The sequence below is a fragment of the Spinacia oleracea genome, chromosome 2 (genome assembly GCF_020520425.1).
Source record: "Spinacia oleracea cultivar Varoflay chromosome 2, BTI_SOV_V1, whole genome shotgun sequence".
Classification (NCBI taxonomy): Eukaryota; Viridiplantae; Streptophyta; class Magnoliopsida; order Caryophyllales; family Amaranthaceae; genus Spinacia; species Spinacia oleracea.
The window spans coordinates 71,642,515-71,670,092 of NC_079488.1; the positions used below are offsets into that span (position 1 = coordinate 71,642,515).

The 27,578-nt window shown below is 37.5% G+C and overlaps 3 protein-coding genes across 10 annotated transcripts; 1 reads left to right on the forward strand and 2 right to left on the reverse strand.

The window, feature by feature from the left end:
- Positions 1–1,133: 1,133 nt before the first annotated feature.
- Positions 1,134–9,562, forward strand: LOC110798730 (F-box protein SKIP23). 8 transcript variants are annotated; one of them, XR_008927978.1, is made up of 5 exons: positions 1,135–2,425; positions 4,428–4,595; positions 6,795–7,031; positions 7,500–9,123; positions 9,210–9,562. XR_008927978.1 is itself a non-coding variant. In XM_056836992.1 (2 exons), the coding sequence occupies exon 1, from the start codon at positions 1,250–1,252 to the stop codon at positions 2,417–2,419; it is 1,170 nt and encodes a 389-aa protein (XP_056692970.1). In that variant the 5' UTR covers positions 1,134–1,249; the 3' UTR covers positions 2,420–2,425; positions 3,268–3,406. The 8 variants fall into 8 exon arrangements, 3 of the variants coding, with proteins under 3 accessions (XP_056692970.1, XP_021859606.1, XP_021859607.1); XR_008927977.1 differs by having other exon boundaries at positions 6,795–6,849; positions 6,947–7,031; positions 7,500–9,562; XR_008927976.1 differs by having other exon boundaries at positions 4,416–4,595; positions 7,500–9,562.
- LOC110798731 (probable xyloglucan endotransglucosylase/hydrolase protein 26) lies at positions 2,666–4,604 on the reverse strand. Its single transcript, XM_022003916.2, has 4 exons — positions 4,436–4,604; positions 4,114–4,214; positions 3,847–4,040; positions 2,666–3,522 (listed from the first exon to the last, which is right to left on the reverse strand). The coding sequence occupies exons 1-4, from the start codon at positions 4,602–4,604 to the stop codon at positions 3,120–3,122; spliced, it is 867 nt and encodes a 288-aa protein (XP_021859608.2). The 3' UTR covers positions 2,666–3,119.
- LOC110798738 (aldehyde oxidase GLOX1-like) lies at positions 7,230–24,380 on the reverse strand. Its single transcript, XM_056836044.1, has 5 exons — positions 24,287–24,380; positions 23,677–23,756; positions 11,157–11,287; positions 8,896–9,385; positions 7,230–8,819 (listed from the first exon to the last, which is right to left on the reverse strand). Exons 1-5 carry the CDS (start codon positions 24,378–24,380, stop codon positions 7,491–7,493), a joined length of 2,124 nt encoding a protein of 707 aa, XP_056692022.1. The 3' UTR covers positions 7,230–7,490.
- Between the last annotated feature and the right edge of the window lie 3,198 nt (positions 24,381–27,578).

Sequence of the window (27,578 nt, forward strand, 5' to 3'; positions counted from 1 at the left end):
TTTAGACAATATTTCCAGAGGAGTCCAATAATCTAAAATTACAGATTTTTACCAATCCTAACTGTATCATCCAACCACATAGGGGTAATACACTAATACACATTTCGTTAGTGGATTAAGAAAACAAGATACCTTTGGTCTCCCCCTCTTGCTCTTTTTATTTCTAACAACCGTCTCCTCCACAACAACTTCATCTTCAAGATCATACAAATCAGCCTTAAAATCCTCATCATCACTATCATCTTGCTGACTATTTGAACTTGCTGACACTTCACCAGGGGAATCTTCAATAAAATTATGATTCATAGTCCCACTATTTCGCATTCTACTCATATTCAGTTCCTACAAAGATTAACTACAAATCACACAACAAGTCGCACATTATAAAATCTAACCAACTACAACACCAATACATGCAATTTTTAAACAACTTATTTTTTAATTTAATACAAATTCACCTTTTTTTTCCCAGCACCCCCAATTCGATTAAATTCTACATCTACATTTATAAGAAATCCCAATCCCAACCCTATCCACTATTAAACGTCATTTATATCAATATCACACAACTCTTAATTTACAATCTCTATCTTACACCCTTATTCGTAACTCATCACTGCCAATTAAGGTATTAATTCCTAATTTCATGCTCCGTAAAATGGAATTCAAACCACACACTTCAGTTCAAAAATCATACTAATTTACAAATGACACTACTGTTTTCCATAATTTTTAAATGAGAACAAATCGCTTACCTTATTGCATGTAGAATCCTGAATCGATTTCGTTAATGTTTGCTGAAATTTGCACCAGTAAATAGGAGGCCTCGGACCAACTCAACCCAGACGCGGAGGAGAGAGAATGATTTGAGGAGGGATGAAGAAACAAAGACTAGAAGCAACTGCCTTTAATTTTTTTTAACCGCCCAATTTTCGATTTGATACTGTGCTTTGCCTACCTTCTGTTAACGTCCCGTTACCATGTTTCCGTTAACGATTACTTAACGCCAAACATACATCCCACCCACTTGAATTACAGTAATACCCAAATGTCCTTGGGTATTTGCACCTCTGCCATCCGATTAACACTGATGCGTTAATCGGTTAGATTAACGGGGAATTTCTCCTACATGCTTACTTTTTGTAGTCAATATTCAATATTCAGTATAAGACGGCATGAGCCCAACCATTGCTTGGCAGTCGCATTCTCTCCGACGACTCTTTCAGTTGGGCAATTTAGGGTTTGAACTATGAAGCAGAAAATGGCGGCGATCACCGGCGGAGGAAGCAACGGCGGCGAGTTATTGTCAAGGTGGCCTAATCTTCCAGGCGACGTTCTAGCATCCATCACCGATCTTCTCGACCCAAAAATCGGCATCCTTCGACTTCGCTCCATTTGCAGGTCATGGCGTTCCTCACTTTCTCTCCTCCCCCCCGCCATTAACTTCCCTCTCAAACTCCCCCTCTTAGCCTCCAATGGCGCCTCAAGCTCTCCGTCGTCTCATCCTCCCTCCGGCAATCTCTTCCTTCATGAACGAACCGTGTATTTTCTCTCTCCTCCTGGATACCCTTCCTCCAATGGCGGCTTCCTCATCAAGGTTAAGGAGAGTAAAAATGCTCCAAACACCTTCTCTCTCCTTAACCCTATTTTGTTTGAAGACAAACTCCCCCAACCGAATTTCCCTCTTAATCTTCTTGATTGCAGCATTTCCCTTGTTTGTAAATCGTATGTAGTTTCCACTGATTTCGAATGCGAACAGGTGGTGCTTAAGAAGGTGGCCGTTTCAACAAATTTCGTAAACAATGGCGAATTTGTTGTTCTCGGTTTGAAATTCAGCGGGGGTTTGTTAATTTGGAGGTTTGGGGATGAAGGATGGACTGAAATTGGGGTTAATGGCCGTTGTTTTGATGATATAATTAGTTATAATGATAAATTCTATGCTACTGCTGATATGAAAGGGAGGCTTGTGATGATTGATTCGAGGTTGAAACCTATTGATTTGGTGCCAAAATTGATGTTTGGTAGTGGTATATCAACACATTTGGTGGAGTGTGATGGGAATTTGTATGTAGTTGACCAGGACATTGATAATCGAGGGTCTAAGCTTGGAGTGTTTAAATTGGATGATAAGGGTCATTTTTGGGATTATGAGTTGGATTTGAATGATAGTGTGTTCTTTGTGGGTGATTATGCAAATTTTTCATTGTCTAGAAAATATTATAATGGTGGCTTGAGAAATATGATTTACTTTAAGGATGTCTCTCTTGATGATGATGGTGGTGAGATTGATGGACACATCAAAGTTTTTGACTTGAAAACAAACACAAGTAGTTTGCTATTCGAATCTGAGAAATATGCCAAGCTTTGCTGGCCACCTTTGAGTTGGTTCAGTCAGGATGCAGCTATCTACTTCAATTGATTTGGGGTAAGTCATGTTGTATCAGCTTTGCGTTTACTTATTCCTTTTTAGCTTTTTGCTGGTGTTTACTTAATTGCTTTGTAATTGATGCTTGTTGGAGTATTAAGGAACGATTCTTGTGTTTACCTATTATTTTGTAATTGATGCTTGTTGGACTACTTTGTAATTGATGCTTGTTTTAGTATGTTAAATGATCCGAATGAAGAAAAAAACACCTCTAAATACACTACCTACCCGGAAACAAGATGTAGGTCCTTCGTTCCTCCCCATTAGAAAGTGGTTCAGAACAAAAAGTATCAGATGAGGTAGACATTTGATGAAGTGAAGTTATAAATAAGCTACAAGAAGCAAAGAAGCTAACCCATGCGATGTGTGCATTGTGGTCTCCGTGGATATGCTTAGGTGAATAATGCTGGAGGAGGAACAAAGAACAAATAACAATCATGGATTTCCTCTCAGGCGTGGAATAGGATACAAAATAACATAGTAGAATGGCAAAATATAGCAAACAGAGAAAAAATTATTTGTAGGAAATGTGAATTGTATATTAGATCAAGAATATATGATCAAATAATATTACTGTATTGAAACATTTGAAAAAACATTGAACAAAGGGGAAAAAGAATCTTGTCAGGACAACATCTAGTGCCAATTTCTTCTGCAGGCACCTTGCTTGTGAGGTTCATTTGTGATCATTATATTAATACGATTCCATTGAACATTCCTTAGGGAGTTCTGCTTTGGTGTAATCGGTGCAGTAGTTGTAGAACATGTTGTTGTATCTGATCGTATTCATCTCGTCTATCTGAGTCTGACTGAGCGTAGTGTAACTCTCTTGGGTCCACCAGTTACCAGAACTGCTACATCTTTTCGCACATTCTGGGTCATTCAGCACGCACAAGCAGGCATCTACATTGTAGGTTTGGAGGCTTGCTGTAAACGGTGCAAGTTTCCAGTTAGTTTTGACACGTCCTCCTTGGGTAGCCCAATCATCCGCATTCCAAAAGCTGGAGTAAGTTTCCATGGGTTGTGCATCTGGGAAATTAATTGCCGGGTCATGGTGGTTTTTGAAGACTCGAATGGGAACACCGTCTACCATCCACCTGACAAATGCAAAAAAGGAGAGAAATTCAGCTTCTATGATAAAATCGAAATCTAAAACATTTTGGGTTTTCCTCCTTTTGTTTCTGATTGACTAAGACCTTGTTTTGCAATTGGCTTTTTGTGACCTCTTTTTTAATCTTCTTTTGGCTTTTCAATGTTTTTATTGTGATGACCAAACAATCAAATAATGTGTATTGCCTTAAAAGTAAAAGCCAAACTCTTTTGGTTGTTTTGCAAAATATAGGTTAGGAGGGAGGCATAGAGAGGGGGATGGGAGAGGAGTAAGAGTTTATCCTTAGAAATGTCAGAATCTTTCAACTTACACGACTTCGAAAACGTTCCAGAAAATGGTGTAGTAGTGATAATCATCACAAGGGTTGAACCAAGGCTTGAATTGTTGTTCACGCTGACCGAATCCTTGGGTGAAGATATTTGTATGAATCGTGTAAGGCTGCCCTGAAGCGTTCCCAAGGAATTCGAAGTCTATCTCATCATGTGCATCACCACGAGAAGACAGCTGCAGGTACACAAATTTTAGCAGTATGTCCTGAATATAATTCTTGGACCAGTTTGAATAGGAGATGACTTACATAGAAGGTGGTGACAGTTCCAGCTGAATCACCACAGGGCAGTTTGATTCCCATGGTAATAGACCCATACATGTAAGTGATATTTGATTTTAATCCAGTTCCTGATACAGTAGCAAAGACATTATTTTTGTTGTGTCAGAAACGGGTTCAAGCTTCAGCAAGTAATTTTCATGCAGTAATAAGATTGTGATGAAGAGATCTTCGTGTTTCCTTTACATATACATTATTATTTTTTTTTCTTTTCTGAAAGTTATTTGCTTGAAATATCAAAGGAGGAAATCGAAATCAAAAACATAATGCAGAATTTGCTGCAGGTACTTACCTCCTTCTTTAGTCAACTTGAGATCAACACTATCCGGACCTGTATATTGGCCACGTTCAGCACCCCAGTAGAAACTAGTGCTGTCTGAAAATGTGGCACGAACCGAGCATATTTGAAGAGCAATTGCAGAGGCAAAGACAGCTATGAGGATTGCTCTAAGGTTTCCCATCTCTCGTTTTTTTTTGTTTTTTTGTTTTTTCTATGTCTTGAGAGTTGCTATTGTGGGATGATTCTTCCATTGGTCTGTCATGGTTTTTATAGCTTATTGCAATGCATGTCCGATTGAGTGACAAACATGTATTACAAAATACTTTTCATAGATTCTTTGAAATGGTCCTGGTCCATGTCTCTATTTTTTTTTTGTTTGTTTTTACTTTTTTGTTTGTTAGGTCTGCTGGCCTCTCTCTTTCCTTTGATATAGTTCTTGACAATTAACTTGTAAAGCTTAGTCTTTTACTCTTTCTAATAATCGAACTTTGAAGATCAAACCACTCTTGCATTCATTTTAACTCGGATTCATTTGAAGACTTATGGGGTGAAACAGCTTAATTCCTGTCTTCGTTTCACTGTTTCAGGTAGATTTTGCAAGTGCTCTTCTTATCATGGATCTAATTGTTCCTTTATCTTTGTTTTTTAGGGTAACTGACTTAAGGTAAAATTAGCCCCCTGCAAGGACTTAAATTCACGACTGTAAGTCTTGGAGGCGTGGTTAAGGTTTTAAATTACTATTACAATCGTGATCATGGCAACGGTCATGTATCATAGACGGTGCAGTTTTTTTTTTCTCTTCTATTCTGACATATATGGTCATGGACCCATGGTTGATGTGGTATGAATTTATATTGGTTATATCATCTACTTGTATGTGAGGAGAAAATACAGTAGAGACCACCAATAGGCATAAAAATACTTTTGAGTGCACGGTGCACCAAATAATTTTCACCAAGAACAACCGAACTCCACTGTTAGCGCAAATACCGATTTATCAAGCGAAAAGGCTGGTACTTATCAGTCGGAATTCAGAATACTGATGTTAAAACAATTTTCTATTACAACGCTTGCACCACATTTTGGCGCAACCCTCTCCAAACCTCTTTTCATTACTGCAAACCTCCTTTTGTTACTGCTTAAGATTTGGATTAACTGTACCATATCGAATTTACAACGGGTGCATTAAATATTCCACCTTTTCATTTTTACCAAAGTGCCTACTCTCAGGCTCTCAACCTATATATTGGTTTATCCTGCTACATCTTTTTATCCGGTGAAAAATCAATTACTTCCTCCGTTCGGAAATATCGCACCATTTGTTTTTTACACTATTCACACTACGACTTTGACCATTTTTTGTGATTCGTACGTAATGAAATTTTAGTCATATGGGGTCATGTTAGATTCGTATCGATATATATTTTTTAAACATTAACTTTTAGTTGCCCACGATTTGAGATATTAAGAGTCAAAGTGATGGTTAGATGATTAAAAGTCAACCATGGTGCGATATTTTCGAAACGGAGGAAGTAATATACTTCAATGTTTCAAATTGAATATTGAGAACTAAATATGGACACTACAAGAATCCGTGATTTTATTGGCCGCTCGGTAAATCCTGGAGAACGAAGGTCACCGATCGCTAGCCCGTTAGTGAAGGTCTGAGAGAAGAAATGTGAAAAAAAAGTCATGACGGTAAATTTGTGATGGTCAGGATACTCCATCATGATTTCTCCTCTAATAGTTTATAATAAATTCTTAATGTTCAAATCTAAAGAAATATTACTCAAATTATTCATTTTACTTCAATTAAGAAATATTCGTTTGAACAATGTATTTAGTCAATTACAGAATACCATCTTCTTGGTACATGAACATGTCATGAAAATTAACATGTAAAAGGTTGCGACATTGTTGCAGAGCTGTAACGCGGTAATGGACGTGCAGAGGACTAAAATTTTATGCGGTAGGATGAAATGCAGACATGGAGATGTGGCCTTAGGGGGTAAAAACGTGCAGCAGGCATTGTAGAGCCTGATTCTCTTAGCTGTTAGTTGGTCAATTACTTTAAAAAATCTGTATTATTATCTAATGTAGTCGGCCAAAGGAAAGAGACTAATACAATATTAATGTAATGCAAGTGTATGAATGAAAAGAGACCCCTATATATTTTATGATTAATGGAAGTAAGAGGGGTGTTTTATCTCATTTGTAGCAAGTCTTTGACATTTTCATCTCTTTCTCACACTGTAAGATAGCATTGGTTAACTTCTTTCCTCGCGTTTGCGTGAGTGATTCGTTTTTTTTTGTCCTCGAGACTTGTTCACAGAAAGTGGTTTCTCATGGTGTCCATTGTCGCCTTCTTCAGGTACTTTCATTATGTATGCACGACGATGCTGTACGATGTTGTGCAGATTGTACTTGTGAGTTCTAGTTATGTCGACGTTCTTTTGTAAATCATATTTCAAGGTTTGCAAATCATAATGACTATCATAACCTTAGTGGAGCGCTTCTGCCTAGGGTGGAAGGGGGATTTCCGCGGTGGCAGACGATCTCTTTTTATCAGACGGTCTCTTACAGAGTTACAGCTCCATGAGCCCAAGAGGTTAGTCCACTGCAATAATATTTTTATGTAATTCTGTTTTTTTTCTTTTTCTCTTCTCATAGATCTATGTCCATCTTCAATGCTCCCTACTTCTGTTGTTAAATAGCTCTGTTTCTCTGTCCCCTTTTATTGTTGCTGATAGAAAAAACCCCTGTATACAACGGGTGTATTACACAAAGTAGTCTTTAACACTACAAATCACATAAAATTTACTTCAGAAATTCCTTCAGTGAATAAGAGTACAATCTTATCTCAGGGGTTTGTCAATTTATAGATATCATCCTGTAAAATAAAGGTAAACAAAGGATGTAGGCGGCATATAAAGGGCCTTTTTGTACTCTGTAGACTCATTGTAATTTGGAACTACATTACATAAAACAATACCAAAACTTGAAACTACAGTTTTAAGAACAGAAGAACTTTTTTACAAACTTTTTAATGGTTTGATTAACCCTCAAATTATTTCAGCTGAATCCAGGAAGCAGCGCTTGGAACACCGAGATAGTTAACGAATACTAGGTAGTGACCAGGAGGTGCGAGCTCACCACCAGGAGGAGCTTGCACCTGTAACTGATAGTTGCCCAATGGTAGAACAACAAATCCGGTAATTTTCAAAATTAGAAGCCTCTGGTTCATGGAGTAGCCATGGGTGGTAAAAGGTGGTTTGTACATAGTAACCATGACATCGGTTTGTGGGATTGGCACGGGAGAAAGGATGTTACATGTTATCTGAATAGCTTGTCCATAACCAATGACATTGTTTTGCACCTTAACCATTTTAGGACTGAATGCCTCAAGGGCCGGGTCAAGGTAAGGAGGATCAAACTTCTCAACGCGAAGTTCAGTTGGGAATTTGACATTCTTGTATAGGTATCCAGGGTTGGTGTTACTTCCAGCAACGAGAATTTTTCCATCTGGGAGGACTGCGGATGTTGAGTGGTACATCCGAGGGATCTGGCTTGCTGCCAAAACCTTAAACCGTTGACCAGCTGGCTTATTGGGGCTGTATAAAAACGGGGTTAAAATAGGGTCATCGGCAAACTGCCAACCAGAAGCACCCTTCTGAGCTCCATTAAGGATGAGAATTTCACCATTTGGAAGGTTTAACATGTCACTCATAACACGAGGTGCTGGCATTGTTTCGACTTCCCAGTTAGCAGCAGGGTCTAGAACTTTAATCCTTCCACAGGTATCCAATGCTGGAAGGAAGATTCCCTCTTTTTCAGCCTTACCAAAGGCCAATGGTTGTCCACCACCACAAACAAGTACCTCAATGTCAACCTTGTCACCATTCTGTAGATTTATTGGGAGGATAGCTGTGGTAGCAGAGCCTGGGTAGTTTCGAGCTCCACCAGGCAAGTCTGGGTAGGTTCGGACAATCTTATTGGTTCTTACATCAAGGAGAATAGACCTGAAGTTGGCTAAGATGAAGAGGTTTCCATCTGGAGCAAGATGAATAAAGGGGTATAGGTTGTTCTCGTGTATATCAGTTGTATCTAAAAGGAAAGGAAGATCAATTTTTCCAGGGCTAGGTTTGTCTTCTGGAGCAATGAATTCGTAGTTGAAGGCACGTCTTCCTCCAAGTACTATATACCGTCCATCAGCTAGCATTGTCTGGGTACCATACCACCTGATGTCTGACAACAGAACGGGGGATTCCTTCCAATCGCATGTGTCACAGGAGCTGTAGTATCGTTGGATTCTCTCTCCATCTTTCCACCCACCCGTGTTTAGTAGGGCACCATCAGGTGTCAGCCCACCACTTGAGCACCATGGATCGGTCAGGACCTGGAAAATTAAAAAAAAACCTCATCATTTCTATGCTGTATTGCATGCAAGAAAGGTAATGAAAGTAGAATAATACCTTGAGTGTTCTGACATTGTTGGTTGCAGGATCATATTCGACAGCGTGTGAGAAACAATCGAACTGATCTGTTGTGTTTGGAATAAGGCGACAATTAGCAGGAGGAAGTTCAATGTTTGATCTTCCCAAAGAAGTGGCATCAAACATAACAAGTTTGTTGGTAGGCATAAGCTGCATATGCATAGATGAAACTCCAGAGTTTTCAGAAACTACAACCCACTTCCCCGGGTAATTCGTCTCTTTAATCACCCCTGGTTGTGCCTGTGCCTGTGCCTGTGCCTGTGCCTGTGGTAATGGCAAATTATCATTTGTAGGTTTGGTTTCTTGTTGTTTACCACCACCAAAATTAACACCTGGAACAAGGCGCCCAAATATATCGCGAAATTGTGGAAGACCATAAATACGTGGTGGCGTTCCTCCTTCCTCCTCTGCATCGGGTTTGTGTCCTAGGTAATGCCCACCAGGTAGTCCCTTAATAAAATCGGCTGAGCTAGACACAAACAGGAGACAAAATATACATAAAAACTTGATGATCAAGCTAGACATTTTTATTGATTTACTATAATATGATCTATAAAATGATTATTAGAAATATTATTCTATGTTTTGATAATGATACATATAAACTAAGCTAATTACGGAAAAAACATGGGTTAATTTTCTTTGATTTCCCTCTCTTTCAGACGATTATTTACCCTAGTTTATTATTATTTTTTGTTTTTTGTTTTTTTCGTTTTAATTAGATTTCTTTATACTCATAATTTTTGAGTTTTTTTGCTTTCTTTGGGCAATGTGTTCAAATATGGGCTGCCTTTGTTTGTTGCATTTCTCACCTGGATTAAACTATGGCCAAGAGTAGTGGATGGTTGGTTAATGTTGTTTTTTTTAGCTATTTTTAGCAAAATAGTTACAGGATTTAGAAAGTGTTAATTTTTTCTTGTAATCTTTGGTTATTTCTTAAGCCAAATGTAGAATGGTAAATCTTGGTTTGCCCAAAAATATAGGCGAATCCGGGTTATGAGCCACACTAGCTTAGTTTTTTTTGTCCTTTGAGTTTTATATTTTGTATTAAGACTTGACTAGTATGTGCCCGTGCTATTGCACGGGTACATATAAAAAGTATGAAGTATAAAAAAAACTCTTAAATAACTATGTTAATTACAATATTTATTATTTGGAAGTATCAAAACGTTTCTATATATTGTATGTCCCTTGTGCAAAACGTAAAACCAGAAGTAAGAAACTAATAAAGTATCTAAAATTAAGTTTAGGGATGTCAATGAGCCAATACGCTCGTGAACAGCTCATGAACAAGCTCGGTTAAAGCTCGGTCGAAGTTCGTTCATTAATAAATAAACAAGCTTGAACAAAAAATTTAAGCTCATTTAATAAATGATACTAGCTCGAACAACCTAGTGTTTGGCTCGTTTAGGCTCGCGAACAACTCGTTCATGTTCTTTCCTAGCTCGTTCGTGTTCGTTCATAATTAAGCTCGTTTATAAGCTCGTTCAAGCTCGTTTATATTAGATTTCTAAATAGAATATAACTAAATTTTATTTATAGTAAATATAAGTTGCAATTATTTTGTTAGATTTTGATATTTAGAGTATTTTTATTTTAGGAGATTATAATTTGTAAAATAGTATTAGTAAGTACGCTATGCTAACATTTTATTTGGGTTTGGTTATGTTTTATAATTTTTTAAAAATAATATTTTGTTTATTAATATGATCGTTTAAATTCGATCTTGCTTGCTTATTAAGGCTCGTTTGTTAAGGTTCGTTTGCTAATAGCTCGGCTCGGCTTGAGCTTGAACTTAAACAAGCTACTCGTGAGCTAAGCCCGAACAACGAAAAACTTAAACGAGCCAAGCTCGAACATGGAAAATGAAAGCTCGGTTAAGCTCGGCTCGAGATCGAGCTCGAAAATTTCTTATCAAGCCTAGCTCGAACAGCCAAATACTCGGCTCGACTCGGCTCGTTGACATCTCTAATTAAGTTATAGAATCATGAGAGTCTAAAAAAGTGTGAACATATTGTCTACCTTCTCTAGCCCAAATATTCCTAATTCGCAAATCTCGATATTTACATTGACCATGCAACATGGTTCGAACATTCTGAAATATCGCAACATATGGATTTACACTGTCAAACACTTTTATAGTCCTTCTACATAGGATTATGGGGCTTATCATAGAAGATTCAAAACCATCTATCACATGCATGCGCTTTTATAATTCATTATCAATGTCATAAATGTACAATTTTGCAAATTTTAGCGAATTCCTTGACTCTGGGATTAAAGACCCAATTTTATGATGATTACTACCACTTATGTGGAAGACATAGGGGCTTCTACCGTCATTAACGGTGTTGTCAATTATTTCTACCTCCTATAGACGTAAATGCCAACAAAGAATTGAATGTTCGAACTTAATCTCTGAAATGGCAATTCGACAAAAGGGACTTGAATACCTTCATTTTATTTCTCATTACCTTTTACATTATTTGAATACCTTAATACCATCACTTACCCACTTGTATTTTTATTTTAATAAAATTAACTCACCTCTTTAAATTTTGTGTCGGTCAAGTGCACCATTTATTATATATGGATGGAGTATGTTATTTTTTCTAATCATATCAACCACACGTTACAATAATCCCTTCATCCCAAACTAAGGCATAATTACTAATATTTAGCTAGCTATAAGATTATGATCATGTTTTAGTTAGCTTAAATGTTTCTTCGAGAATAATGTAGCCATTTAACAAAATAAAAAATTGAAAAGGAAGTAGAGGCAAGAGATGCAGTGATCAACAAAGTGGCAAATACTTCGAATTCATCTCATATAGTTTTTGGTACGATAGTTAGGAGGTCATCCATGTTTTAAAGGACTCGAATGCCTTTTGTTGTCAGTGGTTCAACAGTGGATAGTTCGATTACCATTGTTGAAATGGAAGATGGAGAATGTTAGGTTATGATACATATGACAATTCATAAATCATGCGGAAAAACCATAAAGCCAGGAAAACATATTATTTACACATAATCATTTAGCATAGTTTAGATGCATACTCTTTGTTGCGTGCCTTCCCTAGCTGCGCCCGAACCGAACAAGAACAAGTCTTTAGGACTCCAAGTGTCGTCCCTCCGTAGATAGTCCACAGCACGTCCGGATCCGCCTTAAGATTGACCAACTAGAATCGCCCTTAAGGTACTACTTATTTTCGGCTAAATGGGCAAGAGTTATGGCTGATTTTTCTGCTTAAAAATCCTAGCTTTGAATACTTGAAAACTTGTGTATAAATAATGACCCTAGGCCCTTATTTATAGAGGTATGGAAAAGGAATTGGAATCCTATTAGGATACTAATTTATTTAATTAGAATCCCGCTAGGACTCTATTTAAATAAACTTTATCTAATAGGTTTAGGATTTAATCTTTTATCGAATCCCGATAGCTTTAGGATTCGCACACGAGCATCGCACGAGCACCGTACACCCGCGCAGGCCTTGCGGCCCACGCTGAGCGCACAGCGCTCGGCCCATGCTACTGTCCGCGCGCGCCCATGGCTTCGGCTGGGCCTGGCTTGCGCTGGGCCTGGTCGAGGCTTTGGCGTGTGTTGGTGATGCGTGTGGCTTGCTGGGCGATGGCCTGGCTTCGTGCTGGGCCTTCGTCTAGCGAGCCTCGTCCGATGCTAATTCGTACGATACGCTTTCGATTAAATTCCCGATTCCGGAATTTATTTCCGATACGAACAATATTTAATATTTCCGATTCCGGAATTAATTTCCGTTTCGAACAAATATTTAATGTTTCCGTTTCCGGAATTATTTTCCGATTCCGATAATATTTCCGTTTCTGACAATATTTCCGTTTTCGGCAATATTTCCGATTCCGGCAATATTTCCATTTCCGATAATATTTTCCGATACGTACCATGTTTCCGTTTCCGGCAACATCTACGACTTGGATAATATTTATATTTCCGATACGATCCATATTTCCGTTTCCGGCAATATCATCGTTTCCGGAGTATTCATTTCTTGCCCGTGACGATCTCAGCTCCCACTGAAACCAAGATCCGTCGATTCCGAATATCCATAGATGGAGTATTTAATGCCATTAAATACTTGATCCGTTTACGTACTATTTGTGTGACCCTACGGGTTCAGTCAAGAGTAAGCTGTGGATTAATATCATTAATTCCACTTGAACTGAAGCGGCCTCTAGCTAGGCATTCAGCTCACTTGATCTCACTGAATTATTAACTTGTTAATTAATACTGAACCGCATTTATTAGACTTAACATAGAATGCATACTTGGACCAAGGGCATAATTTCCTTCAGTCTCCCACTTGTCCTTAGGGACAAGTGTGCATTTCCTAATTCCTTTGTCGCTCGATGCTTGGTCTTGAACATAAGGTAAGAGTTGTCATCCTTATTATGTCCAGAGGTGTTCCTCGGTTTCAGAGTTCAACTGATCAAATAAACAGATAATCATAGCCTATGATTCATCCGAGCACGGCCATGCATTTCACAGTTTCTAGCTCTCCGAGTGGCCTTGTACAACTTTTAAGCATCTCATCCCGATTTATGGGAGGACAATCCCAATCTTGCGATCTTGAGATTAGACTTCGTTTGATAGGTGATTACCTGAGCGTTGCCTTTATAGCCTCCTTTTACGGTGCGACGGCTGGTCAACGTCAAAGCAACCAGTTCTCAAACAAGTAATCTCAAATCACTCAGGTATTGAGGATTTAGTGTCTAATAATTTTAATGGAATTTACTTATGACAGATTTTCATCTCTTACAGTAAAGTTTCATAGGTCTTGTCCGATACTAGTCTTCCCAAAGTAAGTATCTATGCAAATGATTATGACATTGCCATGTCCACATAGTTCAAGAAACAGAACTACTAGTCATCTTGCATTCTAATCGTCTAACGTTTTCTATGCGTCCAATTTTATAGAAAACTCCGACTAGGGACCATTTTCAACCTTTGACATTCAAGTTCACTTGATAGACATTTCTTAGTCACAGGACTGGTCCTGACAGTCTATCTTGAATATATTGTCAAATTGAAGGGACTCATCATTTAATAAACCACAAATTAAATGGAAAAATGAATTCTTTTCATTTATTGTGAATGATTAACCAATAATGTTTTACAAAGATTTAAACTCTAAAACTTTAAAACATTAAACAGGGATATCAAAGCCATTCTCCAATATGCTTGATTCCCATAGCTGCAGTGTGCGAGTTGTGCTTCGCCTGCGGCAGAGGTTTAGTTAATGGATCTGATATGTTGTCATCAGTTCCAATCTTGTTTATCTCGACTTCTTTTCTTTCAACGAACTCTCGTAGAAGGTGAAATCTACGAAGTACATGCTTGACTCTCTGGTGGTGTCTAGGCTCCTTTGCCTGTGCAATAGCTCCGTTATTATCACAATACAGGGCTATTGGTCCTTTAATGGAGGGGACTACACCAAGTTCACCTATGAACTTCCTTAGCCATATAGCTTCCTTTGCTGCTTCATGTGCAGCAATGTACTCCGCTTCAGTTGTAGAATCCGCAATGGTGCTTTGCTTAGCACATTTCCAGCTTACTGCACCCCCGTTGAGGCAGAAGACAAACCCAGACTGTGATCTGAAATCATCTTTGTCGGTTTGGAAACTTGCGTCCGTATAGCCTTTTAACAATTAATTCATCATCTCCACCATAGACCAGGAAGTCATCTTTGTGCCTTTTCAGGTACTTCAGAATATTCTTGGCAGCAGTCCAATGTGCCTCTCCTGGGTCTGACTGGTATCTGCTCGTAGCACTGAGTGCGTACGCAACATCCGGGCGTGTACATATCATGGCATACATTATTGAACCAATCAATGATGCATATGGAATCCCATTCATTCGTCTACGCTCATCAAGTGTTTTTGGGCACTGAGTCTTGCTTAGAGTTATTCCATGAGACATGGGTAGGTAGCCTCGCTTGGAGTCTGCCATCTTGAACCTATCAAGCACCTTATTGATATAAGTGCTTTGACTAAGTCCAATCATCCTTTTAGATCTATCTCTGTAAATCTTGATGCCCAATATGTACTGTGCTTCTCCTAGATCTTTCATCGAAAAACATTTCCCAAGCCAAATCTTGACAGAGTTCAACATAGGAATGTCATTTCCGATAAGTAATATGTCATCGACATATAATACTAGGAAAGCAATTTTGCTCCCACTGACCTTCTTGTATACACAAGATTCGTCTGCGTTCTTGATGAAACCAAAGTCACTGACTGCTTCATCAAAACGTATATTCCAGCTCCTGGATGCCTGCTTCAATCCGTAGATTGACTTCTTTAGCTTGCATACCTTTTTAGCATTCTTTGGATCCTCAAAACCTTCAGGCTGTGTCATAAACACAGTTTCTGTTAAAATGCCGTTTAAGAAAGCAGTTTTGACATCCATCTGCCATATTTCGTAATCGTAATATGCAGCGATTGCTAACATTATCCGAATAGACTTTAGCATTGCAACTGGTGAAAAGGTTTCATCGTAATCCACACCGTGGACTTGCCTCTAACCTTTTGCAACCAATCTAGCTTTGAAAACTTCAAGTTTCCCATCCTTGTCCTTTTTCAGTTTGAAAACCCATTTGCTTCCAATGGCTTGGTAGCCATCTGGCAAATCGACCAAATCCCATACTTGGTTTTCAGACATGGAGTCTAATTCAGATTGCATGGCTTCTTGCCATTGCTTGGAGCTAGGGCTCATCATAGCTTGTTTGTAAGTCGCAGGTTCATCACTTTCAAGTAATAGAACGTCATAGCTCTCGTTCGTCAAAATACCTAAGTACCTTTCCGGTTGAGATCTATATCTTTGCGATCTACGCGGGGTAACATTTCTAGATTGACCATGATTCTCACCAGATTCTTCTAAAGATCTCTGAGTTTCATCCTGAATGTCATCTTGATCATTCTCTAGAGTTTGTTGTTCGACTCGAATTTCTTCGAGGTCTACTTTTCTCCCACTTGTCATTTTGGAAATGTGATCTTTCTCCAAAAAGACACCATCTCGAGCAACAAACACCTTGTTCTCAGATGTATTGTAGAAGTAATACCCCTTTGTTTCCTTTGGATAGCCCACAAGGATACATTTGTCAGATTTTGGATGAAGTTTGCCTGAAATTAATCGTTTGACGTATACTTCACATCCCCAAATCTTAAGAAAAGACACATTTGGAGGCTTTCCAAACCATAATTCGTATGGAGTCTTTTCGACAGCTTTAGACGGAGCTCTATTTATAGTGAGTGCAGCTATATTTAGTGCATGTCCCCAAAATTCTAATGGAAGTTTGGCCTGACCCATCATTGACCTGACCATGTCTAGCAAGGTTCTGTTCCTCCGTTCCGACACACCGTTCCATTGTGGTGTTCCAGGAGGAGTCAATTCTGATAGAATTCCACACTCTTTCAGATGGTCATCAAATTCATAGCTCAGATATTCACCGCCTCTATCAGACCGCAGTGCCTTAATCTTCTTGCCTAATTGATTCTCTACTTCACTCTGAAATTCCTTGAATTTGTCAAAGGATTCAGACTTATGCTTCATTAGGTAGACATAACCATATCTACTGAAGTCATCAGTGAAAGTGATAAATTAGCTGAAACCACCTCTAGCATTTGTACTCATTGGTCCACATACATCTGTATGGATTAAACCCAATAGTTCATTTGCTCTTTCTCCAACTTTAGAGAAAGGTTGCTTTGTCATTTTGCCAAGTAAACATGATTCGCATTTACCATAATCCTCTAAGTCAAATGGTTTTAGAATTCCTTCCTTTTGAAGTCTTTCTAAGCGTTTCAAGTTTATATGGCCTAATCGACAATGCCACCGATAGGTGAGATCTGAATCATCCTTTTTGGCCTTTTTGGTATTTATGTTATATACTTGTTTGTCGTGATCTAATAAAGTCCATTGACTAATCTAGCAGATCCATAAAACATCTCTTTAAAATAAAACGAACAACTATTGTCTTTTATTAAAAAGGAAAATCCCTTAGCATCTAAGTAAGAAACTGAAATGATGTTTTTAGTAAGACTTGGAACATGGAAACACTTCCAGTTCCAAAACTAGCCCGGAGGGCAACGACAAAAAATAAGTTCCTACAGCTAATGCAGCAATCCGTGCTCCATTTCCCACTCGTAGGTCGACTTCACCCTTGCTTAACTTTCTACTTCTTCTTAGTCCCTGTGGATTGGAACATAAGTGTGAGCCACAACCTGTATCTAATACCCAAGAAGTTGAATTAGCAAGTATACAGTCTATAACGAAAATACCTGAAGATGGAACGACTGTTCCGTTCTTCTGATCTTCCTTTAGCTTCAAGCAATCTCTCTTCCAATGCCCCTTCTTCTTGCAGTAGAAGCATTCGGATTCAGAAGTGAGTTGACTGACCTTCCTCTTTACAGATTTGGCGCCAGTTTGCTTAGTTGGGCTGGCCTTGTTGCCACCTTTCTTAGCATTCCTCTTCTTTCCAGATTTCTTGAACTTGCCCCCACGCACCATAAGCACATCCTGCTTATCACTTTTGAGCGTCTTTTAAGCGGTCTTCAGCATACCGTGAAGCTCAGTGAGCATTTTGTCCAGACTATTCATACTGTAGTTCAGTTTGAACTGATCATACCCGCTATGAAGAGAATGGAGGATGGTGTCTATAGCCATTTCCTGAGAAAATTGCTGATCCAGCCGACTCATATTCTCAATGAGTCCAATCATTTTGAGAACATGTGGACTTACGGGCTCGCCTTTCTTTAGCTTGGTCTCAAGAATTTGCCTATGAGTCTCGAATCTTTCGACTCGAGCCAGATCTTGGAACATGTTCTTCAACTCACTGATGATTGTGAAAGCATCTGAGTTGATGAACGTTTTCTGCAGATCTGCACTCATGGTGGCGAGCATTAGACATTTCACATCCTTGTTGGCATCAATCCAACGATTGAGGGCTGCCTGAGTGACCCCGTCGCCTGCGGCTTCGGGCATCGCCTCTTCTAGGACATACTCCTTTTCTTCCTGCATAAGAACTATTTGCAAGTTCCTTTGCCAGTCAAGGAAGTTTTTCCCGTTCAACTTCTCCTTTTCGAGAATTGATCGAATGTTGAATGAATTGTTGTTTGCCATATTTAAAACTACAATTGAAAAGAATAAACAAATAAATAACCATTCACAGTTTCTCTTAATAAACTTAAATTCTAGCATACATGCATAATTTAATGTTCATTAAGCATTTTATTCAAGTTATGTGTTCCGGCAGGTGTGAATAAAATGATTCCAAGATCCTAAAATCATTGAAGAACTAAGCACAGTTTGTCGACTTAATCCTAAAACATCTTAGGGAAGCAAAAGCCTTTTGCTAATAGTCTAGGAACTATTCTTGGTTGATAGGTACGTCTAAGAACTTATTAGGTAAACCTATCGATTTTGCCACGACATAAAAGGACTCCTTACTTATATCGTTGAGTTTCACCAAAACTAACATGTACTCACAATTATTTGTGTACCTTGCCCCTTTAGGACCAATAAGTAACACCTCGCTGAGCGAAAAACTATTACTAGATTGATGTAAAGGATATCCAAGCAAGTGTATATTTTGGCATGGCACCTTTTAACTCAATTTTTAAGTTTGGAACTTAAGGCTCTTACTATGTTGGTTAGATTTTAAGTGAACTAAAATCCTTAATCATGCAACATAATCAAGCTTTTGATCTCATGCATTTTAAGACATATTTAAAAGCAATAAATAACTTAAAACATGCATAAGATAAATGTGATCTAGTATAGCCCGACTTCATCTTGAATCTTTAGCTTCAAAGTCCGTCTTGAAAATCTCCGTGGGAGGCACCATTTTCTTCAAATAGAATAAGCTATAATTAAAACTAATTACAACTATTTGATGGTACGCAGACCATATTTGAATTGAAAAACAACTTTGGTCCTTTAGACCAATTACATTCAAATTAATGGTACGCAGACCATATTTTCTATCCTATTTGGGCCATATTAGTCACTTCATAACCTGCAAAACAGTACATATACAATATATACCATTCATCCATTCATTAACATGAATGGCCCACATAGCTGGTTAGTAAAACACATTATGCATCACGTAAACATTTGCAGCAATTAATCAACGGCACCAATAATCTACCAATTATTCAGTCCTTATTAATTCTAATCAAGTTGTTTTAACCTTAAGGTTTTGTAGACCTAATCAAGAGTTTATGACTAAAAGGGGCTCCCACTTAAACCAATAAATTCATATGCTTTACTAATTTTAAACATAAAAATGTATTTCTAGTCTAACCGGAAACATACAAATTTAATTAAAATTTAAAGCTCATATAAATTTATAATTGAATTCACAAAGTTTAATTTAATTTCAGTCGTATTTAAATTAATTCATGATTTTAATTTTAGTAAAATAATTAGAATAAATAAAATTTATTATAATTACAATATTCAAAATTAAAATCCAAGAAAATAATTTAAATTATTAATTTTAAAATTAATTAAAATTACGTAAACTGAAAATTTCAAATTAAAATTTCAAAACGATCTAATCGCAACGCAACAATCCCACGCAACGCACGCCCATGGGCCACACGCACACAGCCATCGCTGGCCATGTGCGCGCAGCCCATGCGCTGCCTCGCATCGCTGCTGCTCACCATCGCAAGGCATCACGCATGGTGCTCGCTGCGCGCGCCAGCGCTCGACGCACGAGCATGCTGCCGCAGCCCATCGCTGGGCGCAGCGCTCGTCGCACGTCGCAACACGCACCCGCACGCCATCGCTGGGCGCAGCGCTCGTCGCACGCACAACAAGCACTCGCACGCCATCGCTGGGCGCAGCGCTCGTCGCACGCACAATAGCGCTCGCACGCCATCGCTGGGCGCAGCGCTCATCGCACGCACAATAGCGCTCGCACGCCATCGCTGGGCGCAGCGCTCGTCGTACGCACAACAGCGCTCGCTGCGCGCGAGGCTCCGCACGCTTGCGCGAGGTAGTGCGCGCTGTGGCGCAGCTCGCTTGCTGCCCACACGCGACTGCTCGTGCCTTGCTCTCGCCCTCGCCCATTCGCCCATTGCACACAGCCCACGACACAAGGCAGGGCTGCTGCCTTGTGCTCGTGCACCATGGCCTTGCTCATTGCATTCGTACCGCATGGGCGACGAGCTCCCTTGCTCGTCGTCACATGCCCGCACTATACAACACCCCTTAAGGGTAACACGTAGCGTCCATTGCTTTGTGCGTGCAAGTTATATGAGCGAATCGCATAAAAATTTAAAATTTATATTCAAAATTAATGACAAATTAATAAATAATATTAATTTCATAATTTTAGGGCGAAAAATCGAAAATTTATTATTCAATTGATTTCCGATTAACATGGATTCAAGTCTAGGTCATAAAAATTTAAAATTTAACATAAATTTACAATTTTTATGGTGGTTTTTAATCATAGGTATCTAATTAAATTATAATTAATTATGAAAATCAAATTAATTCTAAATTATTCTAATTTTCAACAAATTAATCATAATTACAAATTAGATTGCATAATTAACAAGGCTAGGCATTCAAACTTGTTAAACATATACAGTAGGTCAATCAAAAATTCAAGATTTATCAACAAGAATCGCAAATATTTAATTTAACATCTTAAATTTACGAAATTTTGCATTCGAAAAACTAAAACCTCCGAAAAGTCATAGTTTGGCTTCGAATTTGAGAATTCTGGGTTCGGCCGAAAAATACTGATTTTGTCAAAATTTTAGAATGCCTTTTACATGCGGAATTGACACAAAAATCACTCGATTTGGATGAGTAACGAAGAAACTGCCGAAAAACTGCGTACGTATAATTAAATAAACGCAATTTGCAATATTAACAATTACGAAAATTAATCACCCCTTTTAATTCTTGCAAATTTGTAATATTTAACCATGTTCATGCAATTTAGATTATGAAAATAATAAGAGGCTCTGATACCGCTGTTAGGTTATGATACATATGACAATTCATAAATCATGCGGAAAAACCATAAAGCCAGGAAAACATATTATTTACACATAATCATTTAGCATAGTTTAGATGCATACTCTTTGTTGCGTGCCTTCCCTAGCTGCGCCCGAACCGAACAAGAACAAGTCTTTAGGACTCCAAGTGTCGTCCCTCCGTAGATAGTCCACAGCACGTCCGGATCCGCCTTAAGATTGACCAACTAGAATCGCCCTTAAGGTACTACTTATTTTCGGCTAAATGGGCAAGAGTTATGGCTGATTTTTCTGCTTAAAAATCCTAGCTTTGAATACTTGAAAACTTGTGTATAAATAATGACCCTAGGCCCTTATTTATAGAGGTATTGAAAAGGAATTGGAATCCTATTAGGATACTAATTTATTTAATTAGAATCCTGCTAGGACTCTATTTAAATAAACTTTATCTAATAGGTTTAGGATTTAATCTTTTATCGAATCCCGATAGCTTTAGGATTCGCACACGAGCATCGCACGAGCACCGTACACCCGCGCAGGCCTTGCGGCCCACGCTGAGCGCACATCGCTCGGCCCATGCTACTGTCCGCGCGCGCCCATGGCTTCGGCTGGGCCTGGCTTGCGCTGGGCCTGGTCGAGGCTTTGGCGTGTGTTGGTGATGCGTGTGGCTTGCTGGGCGATGGCCTGGCTTCGTGCTGGGCCTTCGTCTAGCGAGCCTCGTCCGATGCTAATTCGTACGATACGCTTTCGATTAAATTCCCGATTCCGGAATTTATTTCCGATACGAACAATATTTAATATTTCCGATTCCGGAATTAATTTCCGTTTCGAACAAATATTTAATATTTCCGTTTCCGGAATTATTTTCCGATTCCGATAATATTTCCGTTTCTGACAATATTTCCGTTTCCGGCAATATTTCCGATTCCGGCAATATTTCCATTTCCGATAATATTTTCCGATACGTACCATGTTTCCGTTTCCGGCAACATCTACGACTTGGATAATATTTATATTTCCGATACGATCCATATTTCCGTTTCCGGCAATATCATCGTTTCCGGAGTATTCATTTCTTGCCTGTGACGATCTCAGCTCCCACTGAAACCAAGATCCGTCGATTCCGAATATCCATAGATGGAGTATTTAATGCCATTAAATACTTGATCCGTTTACGTACTATTTGTGTGACCCTACGGGTTCAGTCAAGAGTAAGCTGTGGATTAATATCATTAATTCCACTTGAACTGAAGCGGCCTCTAGCTAGGCATTCAGCTCACTTGATCTCACTGAATTATTAACTTGTTAATTAATACTGAACCGCATTTATTAGACTTAACATAGAATGCATACTTGGACCAAGGGCATTATTTCCTTCAGAGAAATCACTAAGAATTAATTTTCTCAAGTGCTTTAGTAGTGTTTCATTTTTTGTTTTGTATAGATAACCAGGACTTTTGTGGCCTCAAGGTTTATGGGATATTTTGTAGAAGTGGGGTATGATCTTATCGTTATTTGCTTCACCAGAAGGGAAACTTGTTTTGTACCGAACCTACCTTAATGTATTGTTAATATAATCGTCTTTTCATGTGTTAAGAAATATATGTGGTATAGTGGTAAACCAAGCTTAGTCAAAGGACATCCAACTCAAATTATTAAGCATAAGTTTCATTATTTCTCCTCTTTCTAAGATTTCACTTTCAATCTTCAACAATCTATACACAATTAATCATCCTTACGTCAACCAAATTAATAGGTTCGCTGACTTGTGGTAATTGCATATACTTTTATACTTGGTAAACTAAGAGTACTCCCTTAAAAAAAACTCTAAGGGTATGTTTCAATTCTGCTTAGATGATCGAAAAGACAATTTTCTCTCGAAAAATGTCATTTCTCTAGATTTAATAACTTCTCAGATCTAGTTCCTCTTATTCTGTTTTTCTTTAGTTGTAAATTTATTTTTAGTTGATCTAATCATCGGTTGATATATTTTTTCTTCATATTCTTATGTGTTATTTTTCCCCCTTTTTGTTGGAGTTTGCCGATCTAAATTGATTAGAATGGCATGAGATTTGGTAGAATATAAACATGCATATTACAATAGTACGGAAATTAAAATTTAGCGGCAAGTGGAAGATGCAGAGTTATTGATAGTGTGTACAATGCTTAGAAGTAATTTTGTGTAATTTGATTTTCAATGATTAATTCTGCCAAAGTTATGATATTTTTATTTTTATTTTCGTATTGTGTAACTATGTAGAATTCGATCTTCTATGGCTAAAATATGTTAATTTTTTTTATATAGAAGTTAAAATATGTAACGTTTTCATTTTGTACCATAGATTTGTCATTAAATTTGAAAGTGAATAATTGTTCTAAATTATTTCCTTATTCTTTCATGCCCATTAATTACCCTTTATTATGGTTATTTTCAATTTAGTCTCCCCATTAATTGCGTGAGGGATGATTTTGCTGATGTATTAATTATTTTATTTACTAAGTTTCCTTAAATAACAAAGCATGAGAGGTGAGGATTGGGGTTTTGCAGCCCTCACATTCCTCATCACTCTGCTTTAATAATATAGATTTATGCTTCAAATGTTTACACATGAATAATTTTCTAATTTTCTAATTGTTGTGATAAGACATTTTTCCTGAATATTCCCCTCTTATCTTTTGTAATTGGGCAATTTTCTTTCCATTTATAGTCGTGTGTCCATGTACCTTTGAACGAAACCTGATGGTTTGTAACATCGACTCGTCGAGCTCCAAGCCTCCAACTCCTCTCTCATAAAGCATCAACTCTGTAATTGACAATTTATTGCAAATTACGTATTTAGTAGTATATGTAATTCAAAAACCGAAAAATGAAAAGTGTTTTGACCTAATATCGCATTCAATTCACATGAACACACGATCCTCAGATTACGATTTAATAGCTCTAGGAGACTCCTTGACCATAAGTAACGTCCATGTCATAGAAATACTCCGTAATATTCTAGGTCTATGTATCCATTATAAGACCCTGCATTCTTTATTGGCCTTTCCATTGAATCATATTCCTGAAACTTGACATTTGACGCTTTTAATCATTTCCAAATCATTCCACATTTCCGGCTCAACTTATACTAGGGGTGTACAAAAATACCGGTTTTGACAGGACCAAAGAAAACTAATTATTAATGGCTGCATAGGTATGCACGCATTTCTACATGCATACCACATAAAACGACACGTTTCGTAATAAAATAAAACGCTCCATTTCTATTCCCTGCCTAAATTCTCGCCATTTTATCTCTCCTCTAATCTCTCTCCATTTCCTCTCTCCTCTAACCTCTTTCTCTCTCCTCTAACCTCTCCGGGATCTCGAATTTCTTCCGGAAGAAACTGCAAATGACTTCGCCAGAAAGTGATCGGACTATTGTCATATGTCCAGATCTACGTTTCTGTTAGAGTTTCGAAGGTTTCAAGCAATGTGGAACTCGACGATGGCGGAGAAAGCGTTTGCTAGATCTGAGTCGTTTCGAGCTGGAGAATGGTTGGAACCTTCTCCTCGTCTCTCTGGTATTCGTTTATTGCTTTCTCTGCCTGGGGGATTTGTTAAATGGTTGGAACTGATGTGAAGATTCGCCAATGGGACCATAGCAGGTGCTAATTTACGTTCTCCTTGTTATATTCTATAATAATGTTGCTATTCTTCATATTAGTTTACTTACTTTCCTCTTAAAATGCAGGCCTTGAAAATGATGAACTCTATGAAAGTAAATCTAACTTCGGTGTGCAAGTATGTCAAATATTTATGTTGTGTCTTTAAAATTTAATCATGTTTAGATTTTATAAGTAGATGTTCATTATTTTTTACTTAATGATCTTAAGTGGTGATGTACAAAAATTGTCATGTTCAAATTGTAACAGTAGATATTCAAATTAATATGATGAAATTAATAATGACATTTAGAGTGGTGTTCAGTTTTTCAAGTCCTATGTTCAACTTATATAAAATCATGTTCAACTAAATTCAACTTATAAAACTAATATATGTTCAATACTTTTGTGTGATGTTCAGTTTCTCAAGTCTCATGTTCAACATATAAAGAGTTATGTACAAAATCATGTTCAACTAAAAGGCAAGCAACAACAGTAATAAGCAAATATATATTATTCTTTACTAAAAGATCAAAAGTGGCGCTGTCTAAATATTGTCATGTTCAGTTTATAATTCATCATGTTCAACTTATAAAAGATGGTGTTCAATTTTTAAAAGATGATGTTCACAAATAAGAACCATTTTGTGTGATGTTCAGTTTCTCAAGTCTCATGTTCAACTTATAAAGAATCATGTTCAACTAAATTCAACTTATAAAATTATGATATGTTCATAAATAAGAACATTTTTCTGTGATGTTCAGTTTCTCAAGTCTTATGTTCAACTTATACAAAGTAATGTTCAACTAACAACATTATGATTTTCTTGCAGGAAGGAAAAAGTTAATATGAATGCGTCAACAAAAGAAAAAAAAACCGATTTAGAAATGGAAGACATGGTATTAAGAGAGGCTGTGAGAATTGAAGAAGAACTGAAGGCAGAAGCAACAAGAAAAAAAATCTGCAAATAAGGAAGTAAATAGAAAGAGAAAAGAGACCGGTGTAGCTAAAAAAGTGGAAGCTGGAAGGAAGGAAACACAAAAATTAGAACCATATAGAAAGAGAAAATAGGCAACAACAGCTAAAATAGAAGAAGCAGATAGAAAATAAATTACATGTTCATTTTTTGAACATGAATGTTCATTAAATTACTTTAAATGTCCATTTGTTTGAACCTTATGTGTGCTTATAGCTTACTTAAATAATGAGATTTTTTTTTTGGAAAACAAGCGTGATAAAAATGTTTTATAAAAATAAAAAAATAAAAAATAAAAACAAAAAAAATAAAAAAATAAAAAAGGAAACAAAATAACGTACTAAAAAAAGGAGGGTTGAAACTGCTAAAACGAAACAATTGAAGCTCATATGCATACAGAATTGCATGCATACCTATGCAGCCAAAAATTTGGGCAAAGAAAACCTGTCCGCTCTTCATGCTCGGGAATAATTTTTCTATCTCTGGCCCGGTTCAGTACATAATCCTATGAAAATTGGTCTTGAACCAGACCAATATTTTGTTGTAAAATACAAAAGGTCTTGCGCGAACAAGGTGTACAATAAATTTATTATACAAAAAGATAACTTTTACTCATTTTTTAGTAACTCTAACCTAGTTTTGATTAACTTTTATATTAGTAAAAAAAAGTTGATAGATAAATATTTTAAAGGGTTAAATGAATAATTTTATATATTGTTAGTGATTTTGAAGAAATAAGTTTTATTAAAATGAAAAAAAAAATCAGTAAAAAATAGATAACTTTTATATATATAAGCTTAACTTTTAAGTATTTTGAGTTAACTTTTATTCCGGTGTACAATATTTATTGTACAACCCTTATAAATAATAATTTTTTGTGTATAATATAGATTATAAAATTAGAACAGTTGATTTCTCTTTTAATATGTCCAAAAGATTTCTACAATTATCACTATTTTTATACTCGTGTTAGGATTTTAAAAAATGTCTTAAACATTAAGTGTTCTTTATTTTCATAATGTTATTGAAAAATGTATAAATATATAGAAAAATCTAGTCTCGGGTTTAGGCCAGTTTTTATAGTCTAAGCAAAATCGGTTTGATCTCCAAGTCTTGATTTACAACATTAAAAGCCCAGCCCAACAGTTTGGCCAGGAGTCCAATCAAGCAAGCACTTTTGTATTTTCTGCTTTATTTGCTTTATAACAGAATGACAACTAGCATTTTTTGTCTGTTAGTTGGGACACCTGTCCTAGGTTAGGTTGGTGGACTACATCACTCTTCTTGAGGAAGATTTCACCGCCTATTTAAAGCTTGTAATGCTCATTAAAGAGCAAGCAGAATACACAAAATGAAATAAAAGAAAACCAAGATAGTTTTTTTTTTTGGTTAAGGCAATACAACAAAGCTAGGCTTCTTTTCTAGCACTTGAGGCTAGAAAATGAGCCCTAGCAACAATAGAGCGCGGAACTTCGGGAAAACAAAAAATACGAAAAGCTAAGCTAGACAAAGGATATCTTTTGTTATCATGACAACTTCCATTCTGGCTGATGTCGGGTCCTTTAGAATATTGATCACCTCCATGCAATCGGTTTGAATTTCAACTCTTGTGTCTATGCAACTCACCTCTTGAAGTGCGAGCCATATTGCTGTCATCACTGCATGGATCGGAGAAATTTCTCTAATGGTTTGCAACCCTTCACGTTGCATGCCCGATGGAGTAGTTATCACCCACCCTGCTCCTGCATGATTGTTCGCCATTGAGGTGTCTTTTTTGACTTTCTTCCAGGCTCCATCTGTGATGATAACCGTTGGGTGAGGACCCGCAACAATACCATGTCTCCAAAAGGGGTCCCCTACACTTCTCATGCAGCTCATGTTAGTTTTAGCCACCCCACCTAACTTTGTCGACATACAGTCAACTCTCTTCGAGTAGTCCCTATAAACACCAAGAACCCTCTCCGGATTGAACTCCTCCCTCCCAAATGCTCTAAAAAAGGCCAAA

What these genes read in the sequence shown, in the direction of transcription:
- LOC110798730 (XM_056836992.1), top strand. Translation starts at nt 1,250, where the DNA reads ATGAAGCAGAAAATGGCGGCGATCACCGGCGGAGGAAGCAACGGCGGC.
- LOC110798731 (XM_022003916.2), bottom strand. Translation starts at nt 4,604, where the DNA reads ATGGGAAACCTTAGAGCAATCCTCATAGCTGTCTTTGCCTCTGCAATT. An exon ending in CAAGTTGACTAAAGAAGGAG is followed by an intron (nt 4,215 to 4,435) that starts GTAAGTACCTGC and finishes CTACTGTATCAG; the next exon opens with GAACTGGATTAAAATCAAAT. An exon ending in GAACTGTCACCACCTTCTAT is followed by an intron (nt 4,041 to 4,113) that starts GTAAGTCATCTC and finishes GTGTACCTGCAG; the next exon opens with CTGTCTTCTCGTGGTGATGC.
- LOC110798738 (XM_056836044.1), bottom strand. Translation starts at nt 24,380, where the DNA reads ATGACAATAGTCCGATCACTTTCTGGCGAAGTCATTTGCAGTTTCTTC. An exon ending in GTTAGAGGAGAGAGAAAGAG is followed by an intron (nt 23,757 to 24,286) that starts GTTAGAGGAGAG and finishes TGTCAATTACAG; the next exon opens with AGTTGATGCTTTATGAGAGA. An exon ending in TCGCTAAAATTTGCAAAATT is followed by an intron (nt 9,386 to 11,156) that starts GTACATTTATGA and finishes GTTTGTGTCTAG; the next exon opens with CTCAGCCGATTTTATTAAGG.